General features: G+C 36.9%; 5 protein-coding genes across 9 annotated transcripts; 1 reads left to right on the top strand and 4 right to left on the bottom strand.

Annotated features, from left to right (window-relative positions):
- Positions 1 to 2,069: 2,069 nt before the first annotated feature.
- On the bottom strand, positions 2,070 to 4,383 carry LOC127798480 (root phototropism protein 2-like). 2 transcript variants are annotated; one of them, XM_052332068.1, is made up of 5 exons: positions 4,223 to 4,383; positions 4,058 to 4,127; positions 3,606 to 3,980; positions 2,809 to 3,534; positions 2,070 to 2,721 (listed from the first exon to the last, which is right to left on the bottom strand). In XM_052332068.1, the coding sequence occupies exons 1-5, from the start codon at positions 4,285 to 4,287 to the stop codon at positions 2,239 to 2,241; spliced, it is 1,719 nt and encodes a 572-aa protein (XP_052188028.1). In that variant the 5' UTR covers positions 4,288 to 4,383; the 3' UTR covers positions 2,070 to 2,238. The 2 variants fall into 2 exon arrangements, with proteins under 2 accessions (XP_052188028.1, XP_052188027.1); XM_052332067.1 differs by having other exon boundaries at positions 4,058 to 4,142.
- Positions 4,384 to 5,884: 1,501 nt separating this feature from the next.
- On the top strand, positions 5,885 to 8,845 carry LOC127798396 (60S ribosomal protein L10-like). The gene is made up of 4 exons (XM_052331929.1): positions 5,885 to 6,039; positions 7,212 to 7,713; positions 8,300 to 8,381; positions 8,594 to 8,845. Exons 1-4 carry the CDS (start codon positions 6,030 to 6,032, stop codon positions 8,660 to 8,662), a joined length of 663 nt encoding a protein of 220 aa, XP_052187889.1. The 5' UTR covers positions 5,885 to 6,029; the 3' UTR covers positions 8,663 to 8,845.
- Positions 8,846 to 10,766: 1,921 nt separating this feature from the next.
- Positions 10,767 to 14,207, bottom strand: LOC127796539 (putative B3 domain-containing protein At5g58280). 4 transcript variants are annotated; one of them, XM_052328717.1, is made up of 8 exons: positions 13,952 to 14,207; positions 13,520 to 13,633; positions 13,041 to 13,103; positions 12,766 to 12,861; positions 12,371 to 12,429; positions 12,122 to 12,281; positions 11,769 to 11,975; positions 10,767 to 11,090 (listed from the first exon to the last, which is right to left on the bottom strand). In XM_052328717.1, the coding sequence occupies exons 2-8, from the start codon at positions 13,592 to 13,594 to the stop codon at positions 10,896 to 10,898; spliced, it is 855 nt and encodes a 284-aa protein (XP_052184677.1). In that variant the 5' UTR covers positions 13,595 to 13,633; positions 13,952 to 14,207; the 3' UTR covers positions 10,767 to 10,895. The 4 variants fall into 4 exon arrangements, with proteins under 4 accessions (XP_052184677.1, XP_052184675.1, XP_052184676.1 ...); XM_052328715.1 differs by having other exon boundaries at positions 13,520 to 13,691; positions 13,952 to 14,206; XM_052328716.1 differs by having other exon boundaries at positions 13,520 to 13,780; positions 13,952 to 14,206.
- Positions 14,208 to 14,888: 681 nt separating this feature from the next.
- Positions 14,889 to 22,418, bottom strand: LOC127797991 (cytochrome b-c1 complex subunit 8). The gene is made up of 2 exons (XM_052331252.1): positions 22,211 to 22,418; positions 14,889 to 15,291 (listed from the first exon to the last, which is right to left on the bottom strand). The coding sequence occupies exons 1-2, from the start codon at positions 22,378 to 22,380 to the stop codon at positions 15,243 to 15,245; spliced, it is 219 nt and encodes a 72-aa protein (XP_052187212.1). The 5' UTR covers positions 22,381 to 22,418; the 3' UTR covers positions 14,889 to 15,242.
- On the bottom strand, positions 22,361 to 24,286 carry LOC127797990 (uncharacterized). Its single transcript, XM_052331251.1, has 2 exons — positions 22,794 to 24,286; positions 22,361 to 22,690 (listed from the first exon to the last, which is right to left on the bottom strand). Exon 1 carries the CDS (start codon positions 24,108 to 24,110, stop codon positions 23,184 to 23,186), a length of 927 nt encoding a protein of 308 aa, XP_052187211.1. The 5' UTR covers positions 24,111 to 24,286; the 3' UTR covers positions 22,361 to 22,690; positions 22,794 to 23,183.

Genomic DNA, 24,286 nt, shown 5'->3' on the forward strand with positions numbered 1-24,286 from the left:
TTGATATTGTCGACATTCGATTTCAGCCGACCGTGATTCGTTTTGGGCTGCGGTGAGTGAGTCCGAAATGCCAAGAAGAAGAAAACAAAGATCACAGATATGAGTCAACACAAGCAATTTTTACGTGGTTCGGCCAGAACGATACTTACTCCACGATCGCACTCTGATTATTCTTTCAGAATGACGGTGTCTGATTATTCTCCTTGTCCCCTTATGGTATTTCTGACTCTTATTTATATTGAGGGGTTTTTACAATTTGGATAACATATAGAAATATAAAAATGATATAACGGGGGACAAATAGTCCTTATCATTTGTACAAAACTAGGAGTGGGATCCTCATTACGAGGAGCATGAGCTGTTGCAGATAAAGTAAATGGACCCTACTTCTGACTTTTTAGCAGCTTTGCCATTTATGCGAGATGGAGGTTTTAGGCCAACGATCTAGATGGTCTAACGAACTGAGGGTTTTACTGGGAACTCGTTAGTCGATCGCTGAGAGCTCGCTAGGAGCTTCATCGGAAGCTCGCAAGGAGCTCGTTTTATGAGTTTCTAATTTCAATAGTGTATGGGATTTCTTTGACGATGTCACCTGGACCTTCTAGACTCCGGGCAATTGGGCCGGCCCATTAGACTGAGTTTGACCCATAATAAATGGTGCAAGAAATACATACAACAGATATACTATTACCATTTTTACATTCATCAAGGACTAAAGTATTTACAATAACTACAATTGTAGTAAACCCCTTGCATATCGCATGAATAGATTGAGCATCCATCTATGTAAAACAGATTGGTACAAATGCACAAATTGTAATAAAAACTTGATCAAATTATTAGGGATCAATGAAGCAACTTTATTATACTACACAATTAAGCATCATAAAGAGTACTTTAAGACAACACCAACATCAAAGCATAAAAAATCAACAACAATAATAGAGCATCAGCAATAACAACATTAACATAAAAAAATCTTCCCAAGAATTTCATATCCAAAAATCACGGTTTGAATCACAAATTTTTTCGATCAATACCAAATTTTCAAGCAATGGAACAGAAACTAACCCTAATCATCGATTAAGACAATAAAACAAAGAATCGAAAAAAAGGAGAGAATCAAAATAGTGGCTTACCACTAGCTATGGTGATTGCGACTTACCTCTTAGTGGTTGAAGAAAGACTTAACAGAGAGCGCTAGAGATAGAGTTAGAGAGAAAGCCAAACTATAACAATGAGGTAGACAATACAAAATTGCGACCATAAGGTAGATGGTGACAACAAGGTAGATGGCAACGCATCAAAGAGACGACTAGGTAGAGAGGTAGAGCAAGAGAGAGACGAGGTTGAATGGATTTCAAAAATCTGACTTCCCTTTTTTGCAAAGGGGAAGTCATTTTCCACAATTTTATACAATGTAAGAAATGTGTTTTTCGTTGATCAAATGTATTTTCATTTTGCTTTTTAACTTTTTTCACTCCCAAAGATTGAAAAATAGAAAAAGTATCTTTAAGAAAAAGACTTTCCTCTAAATAAACGAAACTTAAAAGATTAAAGTTGTATAAAAGTTGAATTTAAACATAACACTATGTATAGAAATATATAGAATCTAATGCCATCACATTAGTAGAAACGGGTCACTCCAGCTTAGGAAAAATATTTAAATATACTCCTAACTAATTATTTTAGATTTGTCCACCTTGAAGGTTAATGCATACAACCATTCTTCCTAAACACATTTTCAGATATTCATCCCAAGGATCATTGAAAACAGAATTGATTTTAAACTAGTACATAAATAGAATTGTTAATTATAGACAAATTATATAACTCTTTGGCCGGATGATGGATTTTATTTTTTTATTTTTCATTCATTTTCACTCAATTAATTAAGCAAAATCGTGTTACATATACCGACAACATATACAAATTTGGTGAAAAACTAAACTTCATTCAATGATAAAATTTTATAGATCGAATTTCATCATCAATCATGAATTTTCTCAATCATGAAGTTTGGGTATTTTTGTATTTTATTGTCTTTGATCATCTTCTCGATAAATCAATTATTCGTAAAAGTAGCATTTTTCAATTAAGCAACCCATTCTTCCACAAAACAATAGTGTCAGCAAAGCAAATAATATTTAAAACAACAAACAAACCGCAATCAGAAGAACACACACGCAGCCTTTAATTACAGGGAGATCAAAGAGTGCAGAGTGCAAGCAATCCAATCTAAGAGATGGAGAACCTTCTTCTCCGAGGCTTGGAAATATCCACCACATCCTCAATGCTCGAAGTGTCCTTAGATCCATGCCGGAACGGATTCAGCTTCCCCAACGTCTTCGACATCGACGAGAAGAACGTCGCCCGCCGGGACACGCCCTTGGACGACGAGGTGGAGGGGGTCCCCTTCTGCAAGTCCGTGATGTACATCTTCATCTTCGACACCTCGCTGCGCAGGGCCTCGTTCTCTCTGATCAGTGATACGTCTGTTTGAAGCTGAGTTCTCGCGTTGGCGGCGTCCGGCGGGTGGCAGTCTTCGCCACCGCCGCCCCCCCTCAGTTTGAGCTGGTCGTAGTAGAGGGCGTGGAGAACGATTTGGAGCGGCAGGCGCTTGTTTTGCGAAGCGTGAACCCTGGCTTCGTAGGAGAGTTTGTGCGGATCCATGGCGCTGCACAGCTTCTCGCGCTCGATCTCGTCCAAATTCGGATGAGCCTGCAGCGATCAAACATCTCATCAATTCAAACAAAAATTATTATCTTGAATAAATTATTAGTTTGTTAAACGTCTCAATTGGCTTACCTTCAAGTAGATATCAATGGCTCTGTAAAGATCATCCTCGACTTTCCTGGCTGCTTTGGGCACGAGATTCGCCATTCCGTTGAACCTGGAGATGCTCAGCTCACTGTACGTGGCGATCTCGCCTAGGTAAGCATCGACGGTCTTCGCAACCCTCCGCATTGCCGGCGAGCAAACGTCTCCAAATCCGCCACCATTGAACACCGCTACGCTCTTCTCCTTCTCCACAAACCCCGAGATAATCCTCCTCACGCTCTCCAGATCGAACAGCCGCTCGCCGTCATAGGTGAACGACAACACCAGAAGATCGTCAACGGTTACATGCTCTAGAATTACCAAAATTCGCTTCTCGAGCTCGTTCTTGCAACTGCTGGAGGCTCTGAGGAAGATCGCGGAGCGGAGGAGACAGCAGAGGAAGTTGATGGGGAACGCCGCCTTGTCCGCCGGCAAGAGTGATACGATCGATTCAAGCAGCTGTATCTGGACTATTCGGGCGTCGGAGTCGCCAGAATCCGACGATTTCTTGCCGATTCCCGAGTGGTCTCGCACGAGATCGCGAAGCGAGCTCTCCGAGTATGTCACTATCGCGCTCGCCATGGTTAGGGCTTTTGCGCCGCGCGATTTCATCGCCGCGATGATTTTCTCGAAGAAAGCTATATGCAAGATCGTTAGCTCTTCGGTCCACCAATTCGGAGGCGATTTGCTAGGAAAATTCGCCTCGCTACAAGCCTGTAAAAAGCCATGAGTCAAACTGTACAAGAAACTGATAATCCAATCGCCAAAACAGGCAAGAAGAGTACCGTATAGCTTACGACGTCGACGCATCTCTGCACAATCTTGAGGTCCTCAGCCATGGGGAGATCTTCGCATGACTTCAAGACAACAACCGCTCCAGTTAGGCTGGCCAAGGCGACTTGGGAGAGAAACTCTTCCGTCCGGCCGGCGAGATTCCCCTTACAGTACGTGTCGGCCATTTGCAGATACTCGGCGGCGCAGCGGAGAGCAGCGACGTTGTGAACTGTGATCTCGAAGTTGACGCCATAGCAGAACTTGGCTGCTTTCTTGAAGATCTCCGGCCCTCCGGGGATATCAGAGAGGCTGATTCTTGCTAAATCGCTATCTTTCGATTCTAGTATCAGTTTTCTGATATAGTTGCTCTTGGCAACAAGCATGAACTGCCATAGAACAGATGATTTAGTGTTAAACAGAGACAAAAATTCAGTAATTCCAACAAAAAAAGTACTTGTAAAACCTTGTGAAGATTGAAATTGGCTTCCCCCACTTGGACTACAACATCTGTGGGGATTTCCTGAGGGAAGACCCTGCAAGAAGAAGTACTAGAAGAAGGAATTAGTTTCAGAGAACGAAGATAATCAGTTATAGGTGGATGGTTTCGATCGAGGGAATAAAAAGGTACCCTTGGTTAGTCCTCTCCTTGGCAAGAGAAAGGCTGTTGTCGATGATGGAGGCGGCCATGGCCATGGGTTGTTGGGTTCAGAATGTAGAGGACCTCATATTGGAGTAGCGCATGTTTTGGACTTTATAGATCAGATGGAGATTATTATTATTATTATATTTATCTAATCCTAATTCAGCTGCCTTTTTCTTTATCTAGGTGGAAATAACTCCATCTTCTTGCCTTTTTCTTTTCACTTTTTAGATCCAGTTCAATCAGTCCCGTCCAGTATTGTAAATCTACTTTCTCTTTTTAGTCACACGTGAATTGAAGAAATTAAGAGGCTAGTATTGCCTAAATACCAAGCAAAATTTTATGGTTCACACCCCCTCCTAGATTTCACTAGTAATAACTTGTCATGTTATTCTCACGCACTTTTTCTCACTCTCTCTTTCTCTTTGAAAACATTATCAGTTGCTCTCTCTTCCCCCACCTTTCTCTTTCTCGACATTGTTAGTCTTTGTCCTCTCAACTATTCCGATTCTCTCATCTTTAAGACGGAGACACTTTTAGGAGAATAAAAAACAAAAACAACGTAATAAGTTCTTACTTAGTTGAGTCAATTAATGGAGTCATAGACTTAAGGCAATATAAGAATTTTCAAATAGTAAGAATATTTAGTCATGCATCAAATTAGGTAGGTTGACGAAATCATTGTTTATTAATTACTATTAATTTATTTTATTGAACGGACACAGAGTGAGAAAGTGATGAATATTATTAATCTAATTTAATTTAACCAAAATTAGTGATAAAAAAAATTGTTAATCACTCAAGATTATTTCTAGGTACAAAAAATGTTGACCCTCACTTTTAGATACTAGATAAATAGCCTTGTGTTATGTCAAACTTTACTTTTAAATGTGAGACAAAACAAAGTATCAAAAAGGTTAAAAAAAGAGCCTTTGTAGAGTTCATTGTTGAATGTCAAAATCAGGGAGGTGCCCAATGATTTCTCATCACTTTCTCTTTGGACGATCAATTATTGGTGAATTGAATGATATTACAAAATCGTTTTCTGTTAACAAATATCTCAGTTTGGTTAACTGGTTCTCCTAAAAACATTGTTTTGAGCCAATTGAATTTTGTTTAATAATATATATATATATATGATGGAGCTTCCTCTGGAAGTAAGTACTAGGAAAAGAAAAGAGAAGAATGTAGACAAAAATGCAATCTGGATGAAGATGGTGACTGGAGATGGGGTTTGGAATGTAAAAACAATGAACTTGCAAGTTGGTAGGGCTCTCTGGTCCCCCCCTGTTTACCCAAGTAATGGTCTCTTCTCCTCAGCTTGTGGACGCAGTTCTATCCTCGCCTTCCTTGCTCCGAACCACAACCTTCTTGGGCCTACCTTCTCTGGTGTGATCCGTCCAATGTGTGGTTATTTATCAATTATCATTGCCTCGCGTTGATCTTCTCTTCAACTTAATTTTCAGATCATCCTAATTGCTAAATGGATAATGATGACTGATCGAGAGAGCATTGACCAATGAGTACTCGTCAATGCTGAATGTCATGTGAGTTGGGCTTTTGTTAATAAAAGGCCGAAACAGTTACATCCGGACTAATACATTGTTTGTGTCATCCCTGGCCCAATATTCAAGCAGGCTAGACGTCGGAGGCCCGTTATGGTTAGCGGCCCAATTCTGATAGGGTTTTCAATCTTTCGAACCGCCGCATTCGCCACTATATATGCACAAAATCTCCTCTCGTTTTCTAGGGGTTTCAGTGGCGACAACACAGATCGAACTCTGAAGAATTCGCCATGGGGAGGAGTAAGTGCCTTGCGGGTTCTACTTGTTAATGTTGATTCATCCATGCATGTTTATGTCCGTGTGGTTCCGTGTATACAGATCTGTGGATTACTTGTTTGAGCTTAGGAAGATATGTTTATTCTTAGATTGATTGAAGACTTGACCTTCATTATCTTAATGTTCGAATTTTGTGTATGGCGAGGCTTTGTTTTCGTTGAATCTTGATTTTTAAAGCTTTTATCAAATCGTCTTCCTGTGATCAATGAGAAATCTGCGAAAAAATATAATCATTTTTGGATTTTCTTCTTGAAGGCGGTTTTTCTTTGAGATTATCGAGTATGATTTTTTGTTCTTTGTGGGAAAAGATGACCCGTCAATGTTCTGTTATTGATTTCCTTTCAACACATTTTTAGTGCCTTGTACGGTTTTGTTCAGTTGTATAGAATGCTGATCTTTAGGCGGTTTGATGCCTATGTTACTGAGTGGACGGGGGTATGTGTAACATATTCATGCTTCTGTTAATGGCTGATTTTCTTTGTATGGATTATTTACTTGCTCATAATGGTGTGTGCAAATGATATTTTGGCCTAGCGTAAACCTGATGGACAATCTTGATCAAAGCAATGGCTAATATTATTAGTAGTTATCATCATTCGAAGTTTTACTTAGTTTGTTCTACATCATGCTTTGTTGTTGTAATAGCCTTTATGCAAGGACCATATCAGTCAATGTGGCTTTTGGCGGAAGCTGGACATATTAAATCTATTTATTTCTTTGTTTATCCTTGTTTCTTGTAGCAAATCTTCAATCCGATTTTGTTTCTGTTTTTATGTGTGGCAAGAGCTGCATGTCTCAGTTACCTGCACATTATGTTGGCACCTTGGTTGATTTGACTAGTCCCAATAGAGTCCAAGAATACTCACATAAAGTACATTTGAGAATTCAATATCCAACATTTTAAAATCAATCTCTCTCCTATTTATATAGAATGTTATAAGTGCTATTTAACTTCTGTTCCTCCAGGAACTGATTTCTGGAAAATAAATAGAATTGAGGATGTGTATGATATTATGAATCTTAAGTTCTCAATCGTATGTCAATGATTTATTTTTCTTATTCTTCTGATCCCTTAATTTCATTTTTCAATACTTAATATTGAAGTGGACTATGCCATATACTTCTTGCTTTTGTAGGACCTGCAAGGTGCTATCGCCAGATCAAGAACAAGCCTTACCCAAAATCACGATACTGCCGTGGTGTGCCTGATTCTAAGATTAGGATTTATGATGTAGGAATGAAGAAAAAGGGAGTTGATGAGTTTCCCTTTTGTGTGCATTTGGTCAGTTGGGAGAAGGAGAATGTCTCTAGTGAGGCCCTTGAAGCTGCACGTATTGCTTGCAATAAATACATGACCAAATATGCTGGAAAGGATGCTTTCCACTTGAGAGTGAGGGTGCATCCATTCCATGTCCTGCGCATTAACAAAATGCTTTCATGTGCTGGGGCTGATAGGCTCCAGACTGGAATGCGTGGAGCTTTTGGTAAGCCTCAGGGAACCTGTGCACGTGTTGCCATTGGCCAAGTCCTCCTGTCTGTCCGCTGCAAGGATGCTAACAGTCCTCATGCCCAAGAAGCCTTGCGCCGAGCAAAATTCAAATTCCCTGGCCGTCAAAAGATCATTGTCAGCAGGAAGTGGTACGTTTAAGTTATATCACTTATTCTACCTTTGCCGTTCATATATTAATTCTGGATGGTGGGAAAGTCCTTGATTACCATGAAATTCATATGTCATGATGGTAAAGCAAGTGTGATTTGGTTGTTTCTGATTTAGTAAATATATTGGATTGAGAATTTGGATCGCAGTAGATGGCTTTTACTGTAGTTCATAAATTAATTGAGTGAGATGTAAGACTAGTTAGAGTGCTTCCAATTAAAATATGATAAATTTCCCTGTCAATCTTTGTATGTTTTCCATAGCAGGTTTATATATATAATTTTCTCTTTGTTGGTGTAATTTGTAGTCGAAGTTGTGCTTATACCTATCTGACAAAAAAGGAAAAAATAATTGAAATGTTCCTTATTATGGTTGTTCTTTTTCTCATTTGATTTTTACCCATATGGTTCTCCAACCGGGGAGCAAAAATGTTATAATCACTGGTTCTTGCATTTTGTATGTTAATTGTCTTGTCTATGCATTGTTTTGTTTATTTATTTGATTCATTATTCTTTGGCATTTTCATTGGTTATAGATTACCATAATAAAATTTTTGCTGCATGGCAGGGGATTTACCAAGTTTAGCCGCACTGATTATGTAAAATGGAAATCAGAAAATCGCATTGTTCCAGATGGTGTCAATGCTAAGGTTAGTTTTTTTTTTTTCTTTTTTCAAATCTTGCTAAAGGGGGAATTTCACATTGTTTTGCTACCTTTTCTTTGTCTTTTTTCTGGTTAGCTCTGTTCTGGTTTATCCCTGCGGCTCAGGTAGCTTGTAGGTACATTTGATCAGGTTTTCTGTTAGCGGTGGTTCATGCCTCCCAAAATTTACCGATTGTGTCTTTGATTTGATTCTTGCAGCTTCTTGGGTGCCATGGACCTTTGGCAGTTCGACAGCCTGGAAGAGCATTTTTACACTCAACTGCTTAAATTGTATGAGCACAAGGCCAAACATTTAGGACACATTTCTCTAGTTCTGACCTCGTTTTTAGAACTGCAGTGCATGTTTCCTTGCTGCAATTCAGTTTCTGGAACACCGTTTCTCTACTTGGTACTTTTTGTTGGAATTCCTATTTTGCATTATCGTTTAAAGATTTCTCGTGGTTTTTACTGCTTGGATTTTGTTACAATCTTCGTAATTGAGGCCTTTAAATTTTTACATGGCATTTGCTTGCTATTTCATTGGTTTGAAGTGTGTGCAAGCCCCACTCGCATGGGTAGCACATGTCAATATAGATGTTGAACTTGACATTTTTGCTTGAATTGTGAGGCAACAAAAATATTTCAACCCAAATTTTTAGGAGGAATGTCAACCCAAAAAAAGGTTTGTGGTCTTGGTGATCAACGGTAGCCATTCTACAAGGAGAACGAGGAGAGTTCGTCATGGTTTAAGAAATCTTCAAATTATGGGGTTTGCAGTTTGAGAGTTTGAGAATTTTTCGGTTTAGTTTGAATCGAATTATTCAAGTATTTTAGTTCATGGATATATATATATATATATGAACCAAAAGAGATTGTATAAGCAATCTGTTTATTTGTTTATAAACAGATTATATAAATAAAACACTACTTATATATAATTTTTTATTTATTTTGGTTTATGAGCTAAATGGTTGATAAAATTTTTTATAAAATCATAAAAATTATATCACAAAAATAAGTGAATTAATATTTTGGATGTTTTGATTAAATTGTGAATGTCGCACCAAATAATACTGCATTTTACAGTGATTCGATGTGATTTTCACACATCAAATCAAAATCAAATCATGTGATTTAATTTGATAGAAAAATCACAAAAATAATTTAATATACTAAAAATATCAAAAATCAATCAACCTGAATAGTACACACTCCTATTTTTAAGTAATGCCATGGCTTTTATAGTTCCTATGATGTCGGATGATGACTTGCAATTATTTTGAAATCTGTGATTTCATTCTTTTGCTTACAAACGTCCCATTTATGGGGTTTCACCATCCGAAGTGATTCCACCTAAGTTTACTACAAAGTTGTATGTTGGTCGGTAAAGCCCTAAATTGTGGGGTTTTACCATCTGAAGTGATGTGTAAAAAGATAAGAGAAGTAAGTTAGAGCTTAAATAAATATAAGGCCATCTCCAATGCTGACTTCAAATTCTCGCTAACTCAAATTTGAAGGAGAAATTGTTGGAAATCTCTCTAACAAGCCTCTTTGTCTAACAATTTTCTCTATATAAAACTTCAAAAGGTTCCATATAAATGAAGAGTGATTTGATTTTTTCCTCTCTATCTTTCTCCTATCATTTGTTGCATCTAAAAGTTGAAAAAATTTCGACAATAAACAACAGCAATAACGATGACAAACAATAGCAAAGGTGATGACAAAAAAGAAAGAGCAATGATGAGGCAACGTGAGGCGACCGTGACGAGAAACAACGGAGAAGAAGCACTAATGATCAAATTCAACTACTAGCGACAACTAAATTCGACTACCAACAACGACGACACAACAACTCTCTCAAACATCCAACATCTTCAATCTAAGTTTGTGACTTTTATTATATATTTTATATAAATTTTGTATATATTAAAATATTAGGTTTTAATTATATTTTGATTAATTTATGTATTTAATTATATATTTATTTGTATGTGAATATTAAATTATTGTGTATTTAAATATATATTTTGTGCATATATATTTAATTATTTTGTATATTTAATTATTCATTTTGTATATGTATTTAATTATTAATTAACTATATGTTTAATTATTTTAAATAATTTTGTTAAATAATTATTTTTAAAAATATTAATAAATTTATTTACAAATATAATAAATATTATAACAATTTAATATTGTCATATTTATTATTAAATTATCAAATAAATAATAAATAAGTAAAATAGGAAATAAAATAGAGAAGAGAATAAGGAATATGATTGAAATACACATAATTTTTTAGGTAAAATTAGAATAGAAAATAAATTACTTATAATGATAACGAGTAGAATAGAGAGAGAGAATGGTTGAAGATAACCTATTCTGCATTTTCCAATACTCACCGGTCATCATTTAGTTTACAACATCTCATCATCGTCAAAAACCACCCGCTTTCTGGAAATATCCAGTGGATTTGTTCCTTTTTTTGGGCCTTGGTAAGAGTTTGTTCTATCCTTCATCATTTCTTCTTCTTTTTGCTTGAAGAAGCTTTTGAGGAGCCTACATCTTTCTTTGTTCTTGTTTTTGGTCTTTGCTCGCTCTTCTTGTCGGCCTTTTCTGCCCCATGGGATGATGCGCTTTTGTTGTCTCCAGCACGAACAGCGGTATCATCATCTTCTTCACTTGAACAACTGGCTGCTCTTACAATGTAAATCTGCAATTCAATGGATAAATCATTTGCATTAACTGCATCTTTGTATCTAAGATCAACGTATTTATGGTCCTAAAAGGAGAACTGGCATGTTGTTGTATCATTTGACACTTGCGATTAATTTGATCAAAGGCAGAGCAGACCAGTGACGTAAAATAATTGCCCCATTAAGGACCCGATGGTGCTTGCCTGCCTTTAACTTGTTAGACGTCCGCACTCTAGTCACTGAAGACAGCTGGCGAAAGCTCTGTTTGCAACATTATTGGCTCTACTGTACACCACCCAAACGTGAGATCTCAAGTCTCGACACGTGAGGTGACTCCTATAGAGTTACCATCTTGGTACAGGATACGTAGTTTTCAATTATAACATTGAACATATGAAAATGAATTTACCTTTAGTGGCAGAAAAAAAGAAGAAATGAAAAAAGAATTTACATTTTCCAGTCATGGTCTTCGGTTTGTAATTCAAGCGTTACTTCTCTATCTTTCCAGTCAAAGATAAGTTAATGTGGGAGATTTATCTGCAATTATAGTCTGTCAAAGGCCTAAGGTGATAAAACGCTCTTGGTTGGTGAGATTTGATTTAGCTGAAATTGTAAACAGAGCAAGTGTTGCAGTACCACATTGAGAGCTGAAATCATTGAGACAAGTTGCAGAAATGTCACTGATGAAAAGTTACCTTAAATCTTGCAGGGTCAATCAGTTCAAAGACCAAAGCGTCGCCGTCATCCAACTTGTGCTCCAATGCAAATGCTCTCCATCCACCACTTAGCCCAGTTCTCTTGCCAATGTAAACAGCATCATATTCTGCTCCATTTTCACTTTCCAACACCATATCTACTGTTGTTTTGGGAAGATGATCCTCACAGAATTTGGAAGGAAGTCCCTTTAACACCATGCAATGTAAGTTAGCCAACCAAAAAAGGAGCAAGACAAAAGAACTGTAATATGTTTAACACAGCTAGATTCATATTGTAGACCTTCCCTTGTGGAAAGTCATATGCTCAGCAAAAGTTCTTCCGTTAAACTTACCAACCAAAAACAGCTATAAACATGAGACCGGACCATGGATTTTACGAAAGATGGGTTTCCAGCTGTTAGCTTGCCTTGGAGGTCTTCTGCGCCGTTAAAAGCTTGAGACCTTTCTTCATAAGAAGCAGTTTTGCATTCGTCCAGTGGTCTTGCTATGTAGCTGAAAATCCAATTCTTTTATTACCTGCACATTGGAAATAAACTAGAAAAAAAAAAAAAAAACACTAAATTCCAAGATATTTATGTAACCTAGCCCATGAAGAACTTATCCTTGATCTCTTTCTCAAATGTGGAAGCTCTATGTTGACCTGGAATCCAAATCAAACAAAACCATCCACATAATTTTTGGAAGTTGCGAAAAATAACAAAAACCTAGCAGCAATATACATTGAAGTTGATCAAAGATGTCAAATGGAAACTAAGAACTAAAACCAGCTCTGTGTGTGTGTTTTAATCTACAACTTGGCATACACCAACTTGGAGGCAACAGGCATAAGCAAGTCCATCTCAAAGCTCAAGCCATGTCTACTGGTAAATACCATGTTGCAGATTTAAAATCTATTGAAGTTTACATTAACAAATCCTTATGTTGTAATGCAAAACTTTCAGCAAAGTGCAAAAAATATAGAATGGCAGTAACTAACATCATCACGGTATGAAGGAACTGGATTTCGTGCACGAGAAGAACGTCTTGGCTCTAATGTGTAGATACTCTCTGATTTGGGTTTTGGATGACGTTTCTGCAGAACAATGAAAACATGAAAGTTAAACTGAGTTAGTGAGAGGAAGAAATGGCATTGCTCGTGTCACATCCAGATGACAGAAAAACAGAAAGACATGAAACTCTTGAAGGCCAAAACCTGTAAGAGATAAACTATTGCGACATAGTCAAATGCTAGGAAAGATATCATATGTTTACCACAGACTTCTCAGAACTTTGCAGCTCAGCTAGGCACTTCAAAGTCTTTGAAATCCCCAAATTCTTCAATGAACAAATTATGTAAAGTATCAGTACTGCAGTCTAAAATAAAGGAACTAGAAAATAGTTAAACTTTGTGAACGTCTATTGCTCATATAATGAGCCTGAATCAGTGGTTTCTTTAGTTTTTCATCTAGAATCAGAAGAATACTGGATTCAGAAGTCATTGCAGAGGGAGATACCACAAGTTTAATCATTCACGAGAGACAAAAATTTGGCTTGTTCAAAGACTATCTAATTGGACAAGGATAAAATTTTTTTTTTTTTTTTTTTTCATCTAGAAGATATGTCAGCTCATTGTAAATGTCCTGCCAATGCAGACAGCAAACAGAAAATATACGTACATGCCAGGTAAAATTCTACTAAATTAGTAAATTTCTATGAGAAAATATTTGTGGCAGAACAATGAAGTGAATTACCTCGAAACACTTTTTATTCTCTTCAATCCGTTGCTTTCGAGCTTCCTCATAAGTGCTCACACTTTTGGGAGCCATTGATCAACAGTCCCAAAAAGGATTGCCAGTGTTTTTGGTCTGAAGCGTAGCAGGAGAATTTAATAGAATCGCTTTCAGTGGAGAGGATGCACAAAGACTGTTCGCTATGAATCAAAACGAAAAGGAAAAATTGGGTAAATGATCTTCAGCCCAACCATTTGGAATATTAGACTCCTATCAGTTCACCTGTAATCAGAGACTAAGTTCACAGCAAAATGTACTAATTTGTGCCATAAAACACATCGAATCCGCAAGTAATAAACATAAGCAAGAAAAGCGCATAGTTCAATCTAGAAGACACTCAAAAAGTTGGTTCAGATTGTTTTCAAAATAACTTGGAATGAAGAATCTATGGACCTTTCAGTGTCAGCTGGATGGAAGACGACAGGGTTTGTAGCATTCATGGAGTCATCAAGAAAACCTCGACTATAAGAAACTTCCGGGAGGTCAAAGCGTCAGGGCTGTGATCGCTCGGCGCTTTGCTTCAATGTGATTTGCAGAGAGAGGATTGATTGTTCTTGCAAGGAAAGCGCCGAATTTGAAATTCGAAACCTGCGAATGCGCGGCAGACAGCCCGACAAGACAATATGGGCTGTCGTCCACATTTCTTGGGCTTCGACGTTGTAAACGACATCGTTTTTCTATTTCTTTGCTTGATATTGCCCTTCCTAGCCCTAACCCTTTCATATTAATTTATACATTTCCGTTGAAATTGAAATCCAACAAATTGTCAAATTTGAAATTCTAAACCAAATTTATTTGTAACCCATAAGTTAAGTAATTGCCCGCATTATTAACGCGTTACTTAATTTTTGCATAATATATTTCTTTTACAAGAAAAAAATACGATTACTTGATAAAAATGTTAATTTTATTGCGTAGGCCTGTTATGTTGCCCACTGACGGACAACATAACAAGCCTCTTTCATCGCGATCACATAATATATAAATTTTGAAATAAACATTACATAAATCATCTTTTGAGGTAAAAGCCGCAAAAAAAAAGAAAGGACCAATCTGGTAATCTTTACAAATGTAAAACAAATTCACTACTATGCTGTTTAAGCGTTCTTCTAAGGTAAAAGCTGATCACATTATAATGAGAGATGAAACTCTATCGTGCACCTAAACCCGGCTTTTAACACACGGAACTCTAAAAAAGGAAATTATTTTTCCCATACATAAGATTTGAGATTGTTTTTATAACTGGAATGTATGAGCGAACATTTATATAAGGCCCTGTCATCATGTCAAAGCATTGTTAACATTATTAATTTGCGTTATGTGAAACACCTTTGCAAAATTCTACTCCTCCTTTATATAAGGACCTGTCATCATGTCATCCACTAAGAAATTTGAGTTCCAGATAGTGGATTTAGAAACCAAGACACTGTTTCACAGGCGCATTCTGGACATCACACAGAAAAGAAGGAATTTTAGAACAACCAAACGTTTGGTTGGGAAAGGGCAAGTAGAAGCAACACAATAATGTTGGGAGGGACTAACTATAATATCTCAAAATGACTGAATTAAAGTAGCAAATTTTCCGGACAGCAAATGCAGTCAACTGCTTCTTATTTGACAGTGCTTGTAAAATATAAGAGAAGCGTGCACTTGGCTTGTGCACACAACTTCTTCAGCTGTGCCTTCAGTACCTGTGCTCCAACTTCTCCTTTTCCAGGTAATACTGCACATACCTATATGCACATGGAAATGCAAGAACAATCGGAGTTCAGTTTCGTTTCTTGTGCAGTACAAAGCAGAAATTAGCTGTTAATGAAGCATAAAACAGAGAGGAACATTCCTATCAATTAGTAACACGAGGTGGCGTGTCTATTGTCAAGTATGCCTTGCTTGGATACAATTTTACCTATTGGTTCACAACCCCATCAATTGATGAATCAATCATTTGACAACTAAAAGATTAAACACGACAACATCTTTGAGATAAGAACACTCAATATGAATTTTATACCCACCATATATGAATCATGCATCCACCATTATCAGTAGCAATAATCTAAAGTTCAGCAAGGACGTAACAAGTTCAACAAACTTGACGAAAAGTTCACTTGAGATTCTTATATAATTTCTCATGCTCAATTCAGACAAGAACTTTACACTTGAGGAGCTGGTCCGAACTGTATTTCAATTGAGAAGAGTCTACAATTAGGCCTTTATTATAAAGAGGCTGCTTTCACTATGATTCAATCTCACTTAGCAACCCTGCACACAATTTCCAGAAATTGGCTCCCCCACTATAAAACACATCAGTTAACCCTCATGTTAGGGTACCATTAAAAATCTAGTGAGAAAACAATCATGCACCCAATACATGACCAAAGAACATACTAAAGTGCCGTACTTGACTAAAATGAATTTTCTAATAACAAAGTAATTGTATTTTAGATGTGCACCATACCATACAAGTTTATAAAAATACAAGTAATCATGTACATGCATGATGTATCCATATATATGAATACGAAGATCTAACTGCAGAAAATATATTGTTAATACACATAAATAGACACAATAAAGCATGATTAATTATGCACATGCACAGAATTTATCATTAGATATGTTCATAAATACAATAACCAAAGAATATTAAAAATATATCATTAATTCAATATGATATGCTGTCCAATTCATAATAATGATAATATTTTTTGAAAAAATACAACTAATCTCACGTGAAGATATCATTTAATTCATAGGAGCATCCTTAGTGCACAAAAGGAAGGTAGTATTTGCATGCAACCTTGCAGTTGTTTTGCAAAAGAGATATTCCCACAAAATAGACCCCATGACCTAGTTACAACTGGACAACTTTATAATTGCAACCAAGGCTTGCCCTCTATATCATTTAATCCACAATAATGAAAACATAAACAACATTAGATATAACACCAAGAAAGAAAGTAAAAATATTTTTGCTTAGAGTTGTGAAAATATAATGTACTAGTACCGGGTATAGTGAAAGTAGTGATTTCTTTCATAATTTGGTTGGCTAAGGTGATTAAAGGGTAAATAATAATATTGTCAAAAGAGAGAGAAGTGAAGGTTGTTAAAATCGAGATTTTAAGTGGATCGTAAAGGGGTTCATAAAAATACCCTTTAATTTATATAAATATATGTTTATAATGACATATTCCTTATTATAAATGAAATAAATGTAACTATTTCAAAATTACTTCATCTATCAATTTCAAAAATACTAAAAAATATGAAATTTTTAAATATTAAATTCATCATTCATCCATCCATAATCAAAATTTCAAACAACAAACATTGCCATCATCATCAACAAACATTGTTAAAAATAACTAAAAATACTAAGTCATAAAAACAACAAATATTGTTAAACTTCTACATTATGTCATTACACTAATTAAGTTACCAATACTAAAGAGGTATATTTGTTTCTTACTAATCATCAATCTTAATATAAAATTAGACCCACCCACAATCTGATTGTGACATATTTAAGATTAATTCTTTGAATCTGCACTTACTTATACTTGTAGATAACAACATCACAAATGAGAATGTACACACACAAGCACAGTTACACAACACACTCACTCAGCACATCAATTGGACGCAACACATAGCTTAGCACAACGCGCACACAACATTTCATTACCGGACTTAGCAAAACATAGCCACTCTCACTCACAACTCATTTGCATACCTGGGTTGGGTTTGATTCTTCGAACTTTCAAGGTGAACGAATGAAGAAGAAAGGCCAAAACAAGATCGACAACGATTAGGGTTTGCAGAACGACACAAGCAGCGAATGCAACAAGCACACGGCGTATGCAACAAGCACACAGACACAACGTCGTTTAGGGTTTGTAGAAGAACCAAAATAGGAGATTGACAACGATTGTATATATATATATATATATATGTTGGTTAGGGACGAAAATATTTTTGTTTCTAACCTCAAAATTGTGGGCAAGACTAAACCCGGTAAACTCGTAAAAGCATAAACTCAGATCGGTAAACTCGTAGACTTGGGTCCAATTCTATAAAAACCGATCCTACAAGCGACTTGACTCGTTTTATGCCTCTTGACTCGTAAAATCGTACAAATTGACTCGCAATTTTAACAACAATGGAAGTGACACACACACACATGGTGAGATAGAAGTAGGGTGTCTACGTCACTGCTTTGATGATTTTCTTGAAGAAACCAATATAAAAATTGTTACTGTTATTTTGACTCCACTTTCCCCTCATCATAATGAAGTGACTATGTTTTTTCTTTATTAACAATTAATTATGGTTGGGAAACAAAACTTTAGTTTACCAAATACAACTGTTGCATTTTTTTGGTTACCTGTTAACTTTTGAAGTAAAAAATTATGGTTGGGATGTTGTTTCTAACAATGGTTTGTAAGATATTGTTGATGTTTATGTTACATGGATAAAGACATACATAATATTGGGCATCTGGAGCTTCCAGCATGGAGGGATATGCATGTATCCAAAAGTATGATAGAACAATCTTTCTTGGTGGCTATTTTTGTTTTGTTCTGTGCCATTCATCATCCTTGCCCAGTGGCTACTAATGGATGGGAGATGATGGATGTGCCCAATTCAAGTTAAGTGCTCCTTTTACTGGTTGTGTATATACTCAAAAGTTACAGTGACTGCCACATTTTGGTTGTTGAATGGCCAAGTTAATACATTGCCAAGCCCCTTGTGATGATATATTTCTCTCTCTCCATTTATTCTTTTGATTAGGGGCAATTAATATTTCTCTCAGGCTCTGCCAATGGTGGGTAATGCAATATTTTGAAAAGCGCTAAGCATAAAGTGCAGAAGTCCTATGGAGCTTAAGCGCAAAGCACAAAGCGAAGCACACACTTAAGCATTTAAATAAAGAGTATAAACTTTTATAAGCATAAAAAATATAAACTATTAAATTAAAAAAGCAACCATTAAAAAAAAACTAAATAAGAATGAGGGTTGCAAATTTAACAAAAGATGAGATACTATTTTTCATTTATATTTTATACCAGTTTACAAATTTATGCAACCATAGGAAAAACACATAGTGGGCATATAAAGGGATACAATCTGGTCAGTTGCTGGTCCTGATAGAACTTGGAAGGATTTGAATGTGTTAAGGCTTCATTTTTAATCTTTTGTTTTGATGAGTCTTCTTTTGTTTTTTGTAAAAGCATGGCAAAAAACCCATTCTATTTCATTAACACGATTTATATAAATGATTGGATAGAAGAATAAGGAAAAAAAACCATCCCTTGTTTATAATGATCCCCAATTAATCAACCTCTAATTTACAATAATCTCGAATCAATCAATAAACAATGGCTAATGTATAACAATCAAGAATCAATCATCAATCCCTGATTTACAACAATCCAAAATCAATCATCAACCCTAATTTCCAGCAATTAAGAATAAATTAGCAACCCCTAATTTACACCTAATTACATATTTCCTTCAATATTGTTTGCTTGGTAAATACAGCTGAGTCTTTATTTCTTTATTTTTTTTTTTAGACAAATGTATCTATGATTTTATTTAGATCTTTCCAAAATTTGATATTAGCTTTTCTTAGGTAAGGATTCCATATACAAGCAGGGGCGGATCAAGAAATTTGTATAGGGGGAGGCTGGATTTTTTTTTTGAGGTGTAGAACTGCACATCATAGATTTTGGGGTGGAGTGTAATTTTTTTTTTTTTTGACTAGGTTATTATTAAAAATTATTATTTTTACATTAAAAAATTATTTTTTTATATAAAAATTTATTTTTCACATTACAAATTAATTTTTTAATTGTGGGCTGCCCTGGGCTTCACACGTGGATCCACCACTGCATACAAGCAGCTACCCTATTGCAAAAATTTAAATAAATCCAACTATTCATATTGTTTGAAAAAAAAAGTATTTCTGGAGTGCACTTTTTGCACTTCGGCACTTGGGTAAAAGCGCAACTAAGCACACTCAATTAAAGTCATTGAGCTTCACACAAAAAAAAGCCCCAAGCATGTTGCGCTTCATACTTAAGCGCGCATTTTTAAACACTATGCTAATGTCAATGCTACTAAGTCATAATATTTTTGTCTCCTTGTGATGAAATTTTTCTAAAGGAGATCTTTCTATTTTATTCTTTGTTTGGTTAGTAAGTTAGCAGTACAAAGTCTTTTCTTCATATTTCCATTTGCTAGTGGAGGTACGAAACATTTCTACTTTATGATGTTTTAGAAATGTGAAAGAATATATATTTGAACTAGGAGTGGGTCCATGCACAGGTTAAGGATATGCAGGGATTCACACAGAAATTTTGCTCATTTGAGGAAGCATCTCAGTCCTTGGAAGCTTATGTTTGATCACAGAAAAATTACCATCATAGAACAACTTCACAAACTGGTGAGCCACATTGACGCCATATCATTTTGCTCTAACATATGTATTATATTGGTTGTAATTAATGTTGCTACAGCTTTTTTCACCTTGTTCTAATATACATGTTATGTTGGGAATATGTATCATGGCTTGTGTTGAAATATTGTCTCGAGTATATGGTATAAGTGAATGATGGCAGTAGCAGTGAATGATGGCAGTGTGCTAGAGGGCCATTGAAGAATTAGATAGAAGTTTATATCTCAAACTGTAATTAATGAAAATTGGGGAGGGGGGGTTTAATTGTAAATATCTAATGTCTTATCTAGAGATAACCGCCCACTCTATAAATAGAGTGCTAGGGGGTGTATGCGGCCATTCTATTCTCTTCTATTGTAACGAGTGCATTGTATTCTCTGAGAGGAAGGCTAGAGTTCTGATTTAGCTTTGTAATCTTGGGAGACAAGTTGTTGTTTTGTACTCGGGAATAGGAGGGAGATCTTGCTGCTATATTCGTCGGATTTATTTGATTAATAAGACTGCTCGAGGTGCTCTTTGAAGGGTGGATGTAGGTTTCCTCAAAGGAAACTGAACTAGGATAAATCTTTGCGTTGTGTGGTTTGTTTTCTGTTTCTTGTTCTTATTTTCATTCTGTTTGATTGCTTAAGTTTTCTGTTTCAATTCCTATTAACACCGAGAGGATTTGTGAGTGTTGAGAGAGGCTTATATCATCTAAGGGTAATTCCGCATAGTCCTAGGTTAACAGCTTGAAATGTTTACTACATTAATTTGGTTGGTAGCCTATACTTTGATTGGTGCTAATTATATCATACTTTCGAATTTTATTGGCAAGAAATCATTTTGTACTTTGTCGGAGGAATATTATTGACAAGAGTTTTTTTTTTTTTTTTTTATTGAAAGGAAAATTGTTGATTGATGCTTATTATATTAGATTTTATTGGCAGGATTATTATTTTTGCATTATACTGAAGAGAATACAATTTTTTCTCCAGTCTAGTTCCTGCTACAAACTAGCACTGGACTAAAGATAGGGAAATTTTTGTAAAACTACAATTTCCATTATCCAATCCAACTACAAAATAAACTCAGAACTTACACTGCATACAGTTCAGCATAGTTCAGTCTTAGTGTAACCATTCCAGCCTTGTCCCTCCCTCCATCTCCATCAATGTCAAACTATAACTCATTCAAAATTTACCATACCAAACATGTGTCACGGCTTCACCCTTACAATAGGAATTACTCCTAATCCGATGGGGATTTAGGAGCGATTCAGAGAATAGAATAGAGAAATAGAGAGAAAGAGAATCAGAGGGAGAGAGAACAGAGAGTGGAAGGAGAAAAACAGAATTAGATATTCTCGTTCATGATTCCCTCATTGTGTGAATGGAGCGGATATATAGGCCGTTTGGAGGAGATATTCTCCTGTCAGAGGTGGGCCCACACCTGGTACAATTCTAACAAACTATATTCCTTTTGCCTCCCATACACATGGCCAAATCTCACTCTAATATTGCTAATACAGAAATAAACGAAGTAAGCAATGCTTAGCCCACAAACTATTACAGGAATAAGATAAATGCAGAATTTAAAATGGGACGGAAATAAGGTGCTGATAATGGATCATTTCTTGACAACATGGGATTAAATTTTTGTGTTAAATGGAAAATTGTCCACCCTGCGCTATACCCCATTCAAGATTTTCTGTACCAAAAATGGGATTTAGGATACCAAACATAGGCTGCTGATTGATTGTCCCCCAGAACTCATCACACGAGGACAATCTTCCTTATAGCCTTATAGGTAGCCCGCTTAAAACCTATCCATGGTTAAGATCATCACACAAGGACAATCTTTCCTATAGGTAGTCTGCTTAAAACCTATCCATGGTTAAGATCAACCAAAATTTTCAACGATATCAGCAACCAGAAAGCCCTGCAGTCGATGCTTCAAATTTAGCGCACCCGTATCATACAAAACAATTCACATTCCCCGCCAAAATCTTCAAATCCAGTATTCCACCAATAATCAGCATCACCATCAAACAACTCAATACAGTAAAAACCAACAATACTAAAGTTATATCATCGCAATTAGGATCTAGACACAGAAGTAATCAAAATTGAACATACAATAACGCCAAAACACAGTTATATGCATGCATCCATATGCAAGACAAAACGCAGAGAGAGAGAGAGAGAGAGAGAGATTACGAGTAGGTGCCGACGAGAGGGCTGAGGAGGAGGACGGCGCTAAGCCAGTTCTCGGAGACTTTGTGGTGGATCTTGTTGGGAAGATCCTTCCAGAGACCAGGCATCACCTTCTGCTGGAACGGAGACAGCGCGTACACCACGGCCTTCATCCTCACCGGCGTCTTTCCCATCGCCGCCTTCTCGCTTATCAGCTCACGCTTTCTCTCCGGCTATATTTCTCCGATCCACAGCCGTCGTCGTCGTCGTCTCACACGCAAATTGGGGTTCCACAATATGGCCTATAGCCATTAATATAATATTTCCAGAAGGTACTCAAAATTGGGCTTTCCCCTAATGGGCCCATTCCTGGGCCTCTCTTTCCCTATAGTTGGGCTCTTGCTTCACAATTGGGCCTCATCTCTCCTTAATAACTGCTGCTTATACTTCTGTCTCTTTTGTATTTTTTGGCCCAAGATACTTTTCTTTGAAGAAAAAAGCTATCTATCAAATTAAATTAAAAAAAAAGTATAACGTTAGATTATTTGTTTTTGTTTTGAAAAATGAGATTAAGAAATACATTATCAAAATTTTATGTTATTTTTACTTTGGAAAGAATTGCTTTTGACCCTTGGACAGTTGCCACTTGCCAAGAATAAAGATGCCATTGACAAGAATGGTCGCTTTCCTCCTCGGTGTGACTGTAAATGCCCTTCACATTCCAAGACTAATTCCTGTCAAAATGGAAACCAATGGCCAGTGCTCAGCCCATACTCAGGAAAACACTGATAAAATATGAAAGAATGACATAGTTCACATATGCAATATAAGCTGGGTGTGCGTGGTTTATCGTTTTTGTATATATTTCATTGATGATGTACTCAATGTATATCTGAAAAATAATAATTGTAGATTCTCAATGAATAGAAAATTTCATGGAGAGTTCAATGAACAGAGAATGCTAAACAGTTTATAGTCCAATTCCCATTGATGGATGTCAAAGCAAATACTCATTCTCCAGCACTGGCCTTGTCCTAGTCCCCAATGCCATTGGCATTCTAATTGAATTCCCAACACCAACTCTTTCCAGTTCACTCCTTCCTTCTGAACCCTGTTGGGCCTGTTCCATTTTGTGTATCCTTTTCCTGTCTCTACACATCTTCAAGCACAAAACCAGCATACCCAGTAAAACCAACAAAGCAAAAACAGCCCCAGGAATCACCCACAGTTCACCATAATTGTGCTCTCCATGCTCACTCTGACCGCCGCCTCCGCCTCCGCCAGACTCTGGTGGCTCTTCAGCAGCTATGGAGAAATGGCCCTGTTTGGTGGCTGAACACATGTTTCCACCCAACAGATTGTTGAATTCCACCGAGCCATGAGAATCAAAGTACACACACTTCGGCAATAGCCCATTTGGCGAAAACTTCAGATCCCGAAACTTGATGATGATGGGTTCTTCAGAGGCTCTTATGTCCAATTGGGGTAGGTTTTCAGCAGCCAAATAGGCGGCATCATAAGCCAGAAGTCCCAGAACTGGAGCCAGATAGGTGTAGCCAGGTAAAGGGTAGTAAAATGAGGACCAATTGCCCAGGTTCTGGTACACAAAAACCAGCCTCTTCACATAAGGCTGCTCGGCCACCCCAATTGGGATGGTGAATTCTCTGAAACTGCTGAAGCCTCTGGCTCTCAGGCTGCCACTTCTCAGCCTCAGGGCCGACACGGCGATGCCGGAAAAGTTGACGGGGACATGGACATTACAGGGAATGCCGGTTCTTGTCGTGGCAAAGGCCTTGAAAGCATAGTTTTGAAGGAGTCCGTCAAGTGCGGGAGCTGAGAGCTCAGGCAATTGAGAGCCCAACACTGGAAGTACTGCCTGTAAAATGGTGAAGAGATCCATCCAGAGGCTGCCCAGAAGCCTCATCCAGAGATCAGTGAAGATGGAACTAACACATATCTGAAGAAAAGTTTCTGGGAAATGGCCTGGAAAGGTTCAGTTATTCTGCAAATGTAGAAGACAAATCAGAGCTGGGATGAATCATCCCATGGACACGTGAGATTAGGCCAATCTCGAACTTACATGGTCTAGACAATGAAAAA

The sequence above is a fragment of the Diospyros lotus genome, chromosome 3 (genome assembly GCF_014633365.1).
Source record: "Diospyros lotus cultivar Yz01 chromosome 3, ASM1463336v1, whole genome shotgun sequence".
Classification (NCBI taxonomy): Eukaryota; Viridiplantae; Streptophyta; class Magnoliopsida; order Ericales; family Ebenaceae; genus Diospyros; species Diospyros lotus.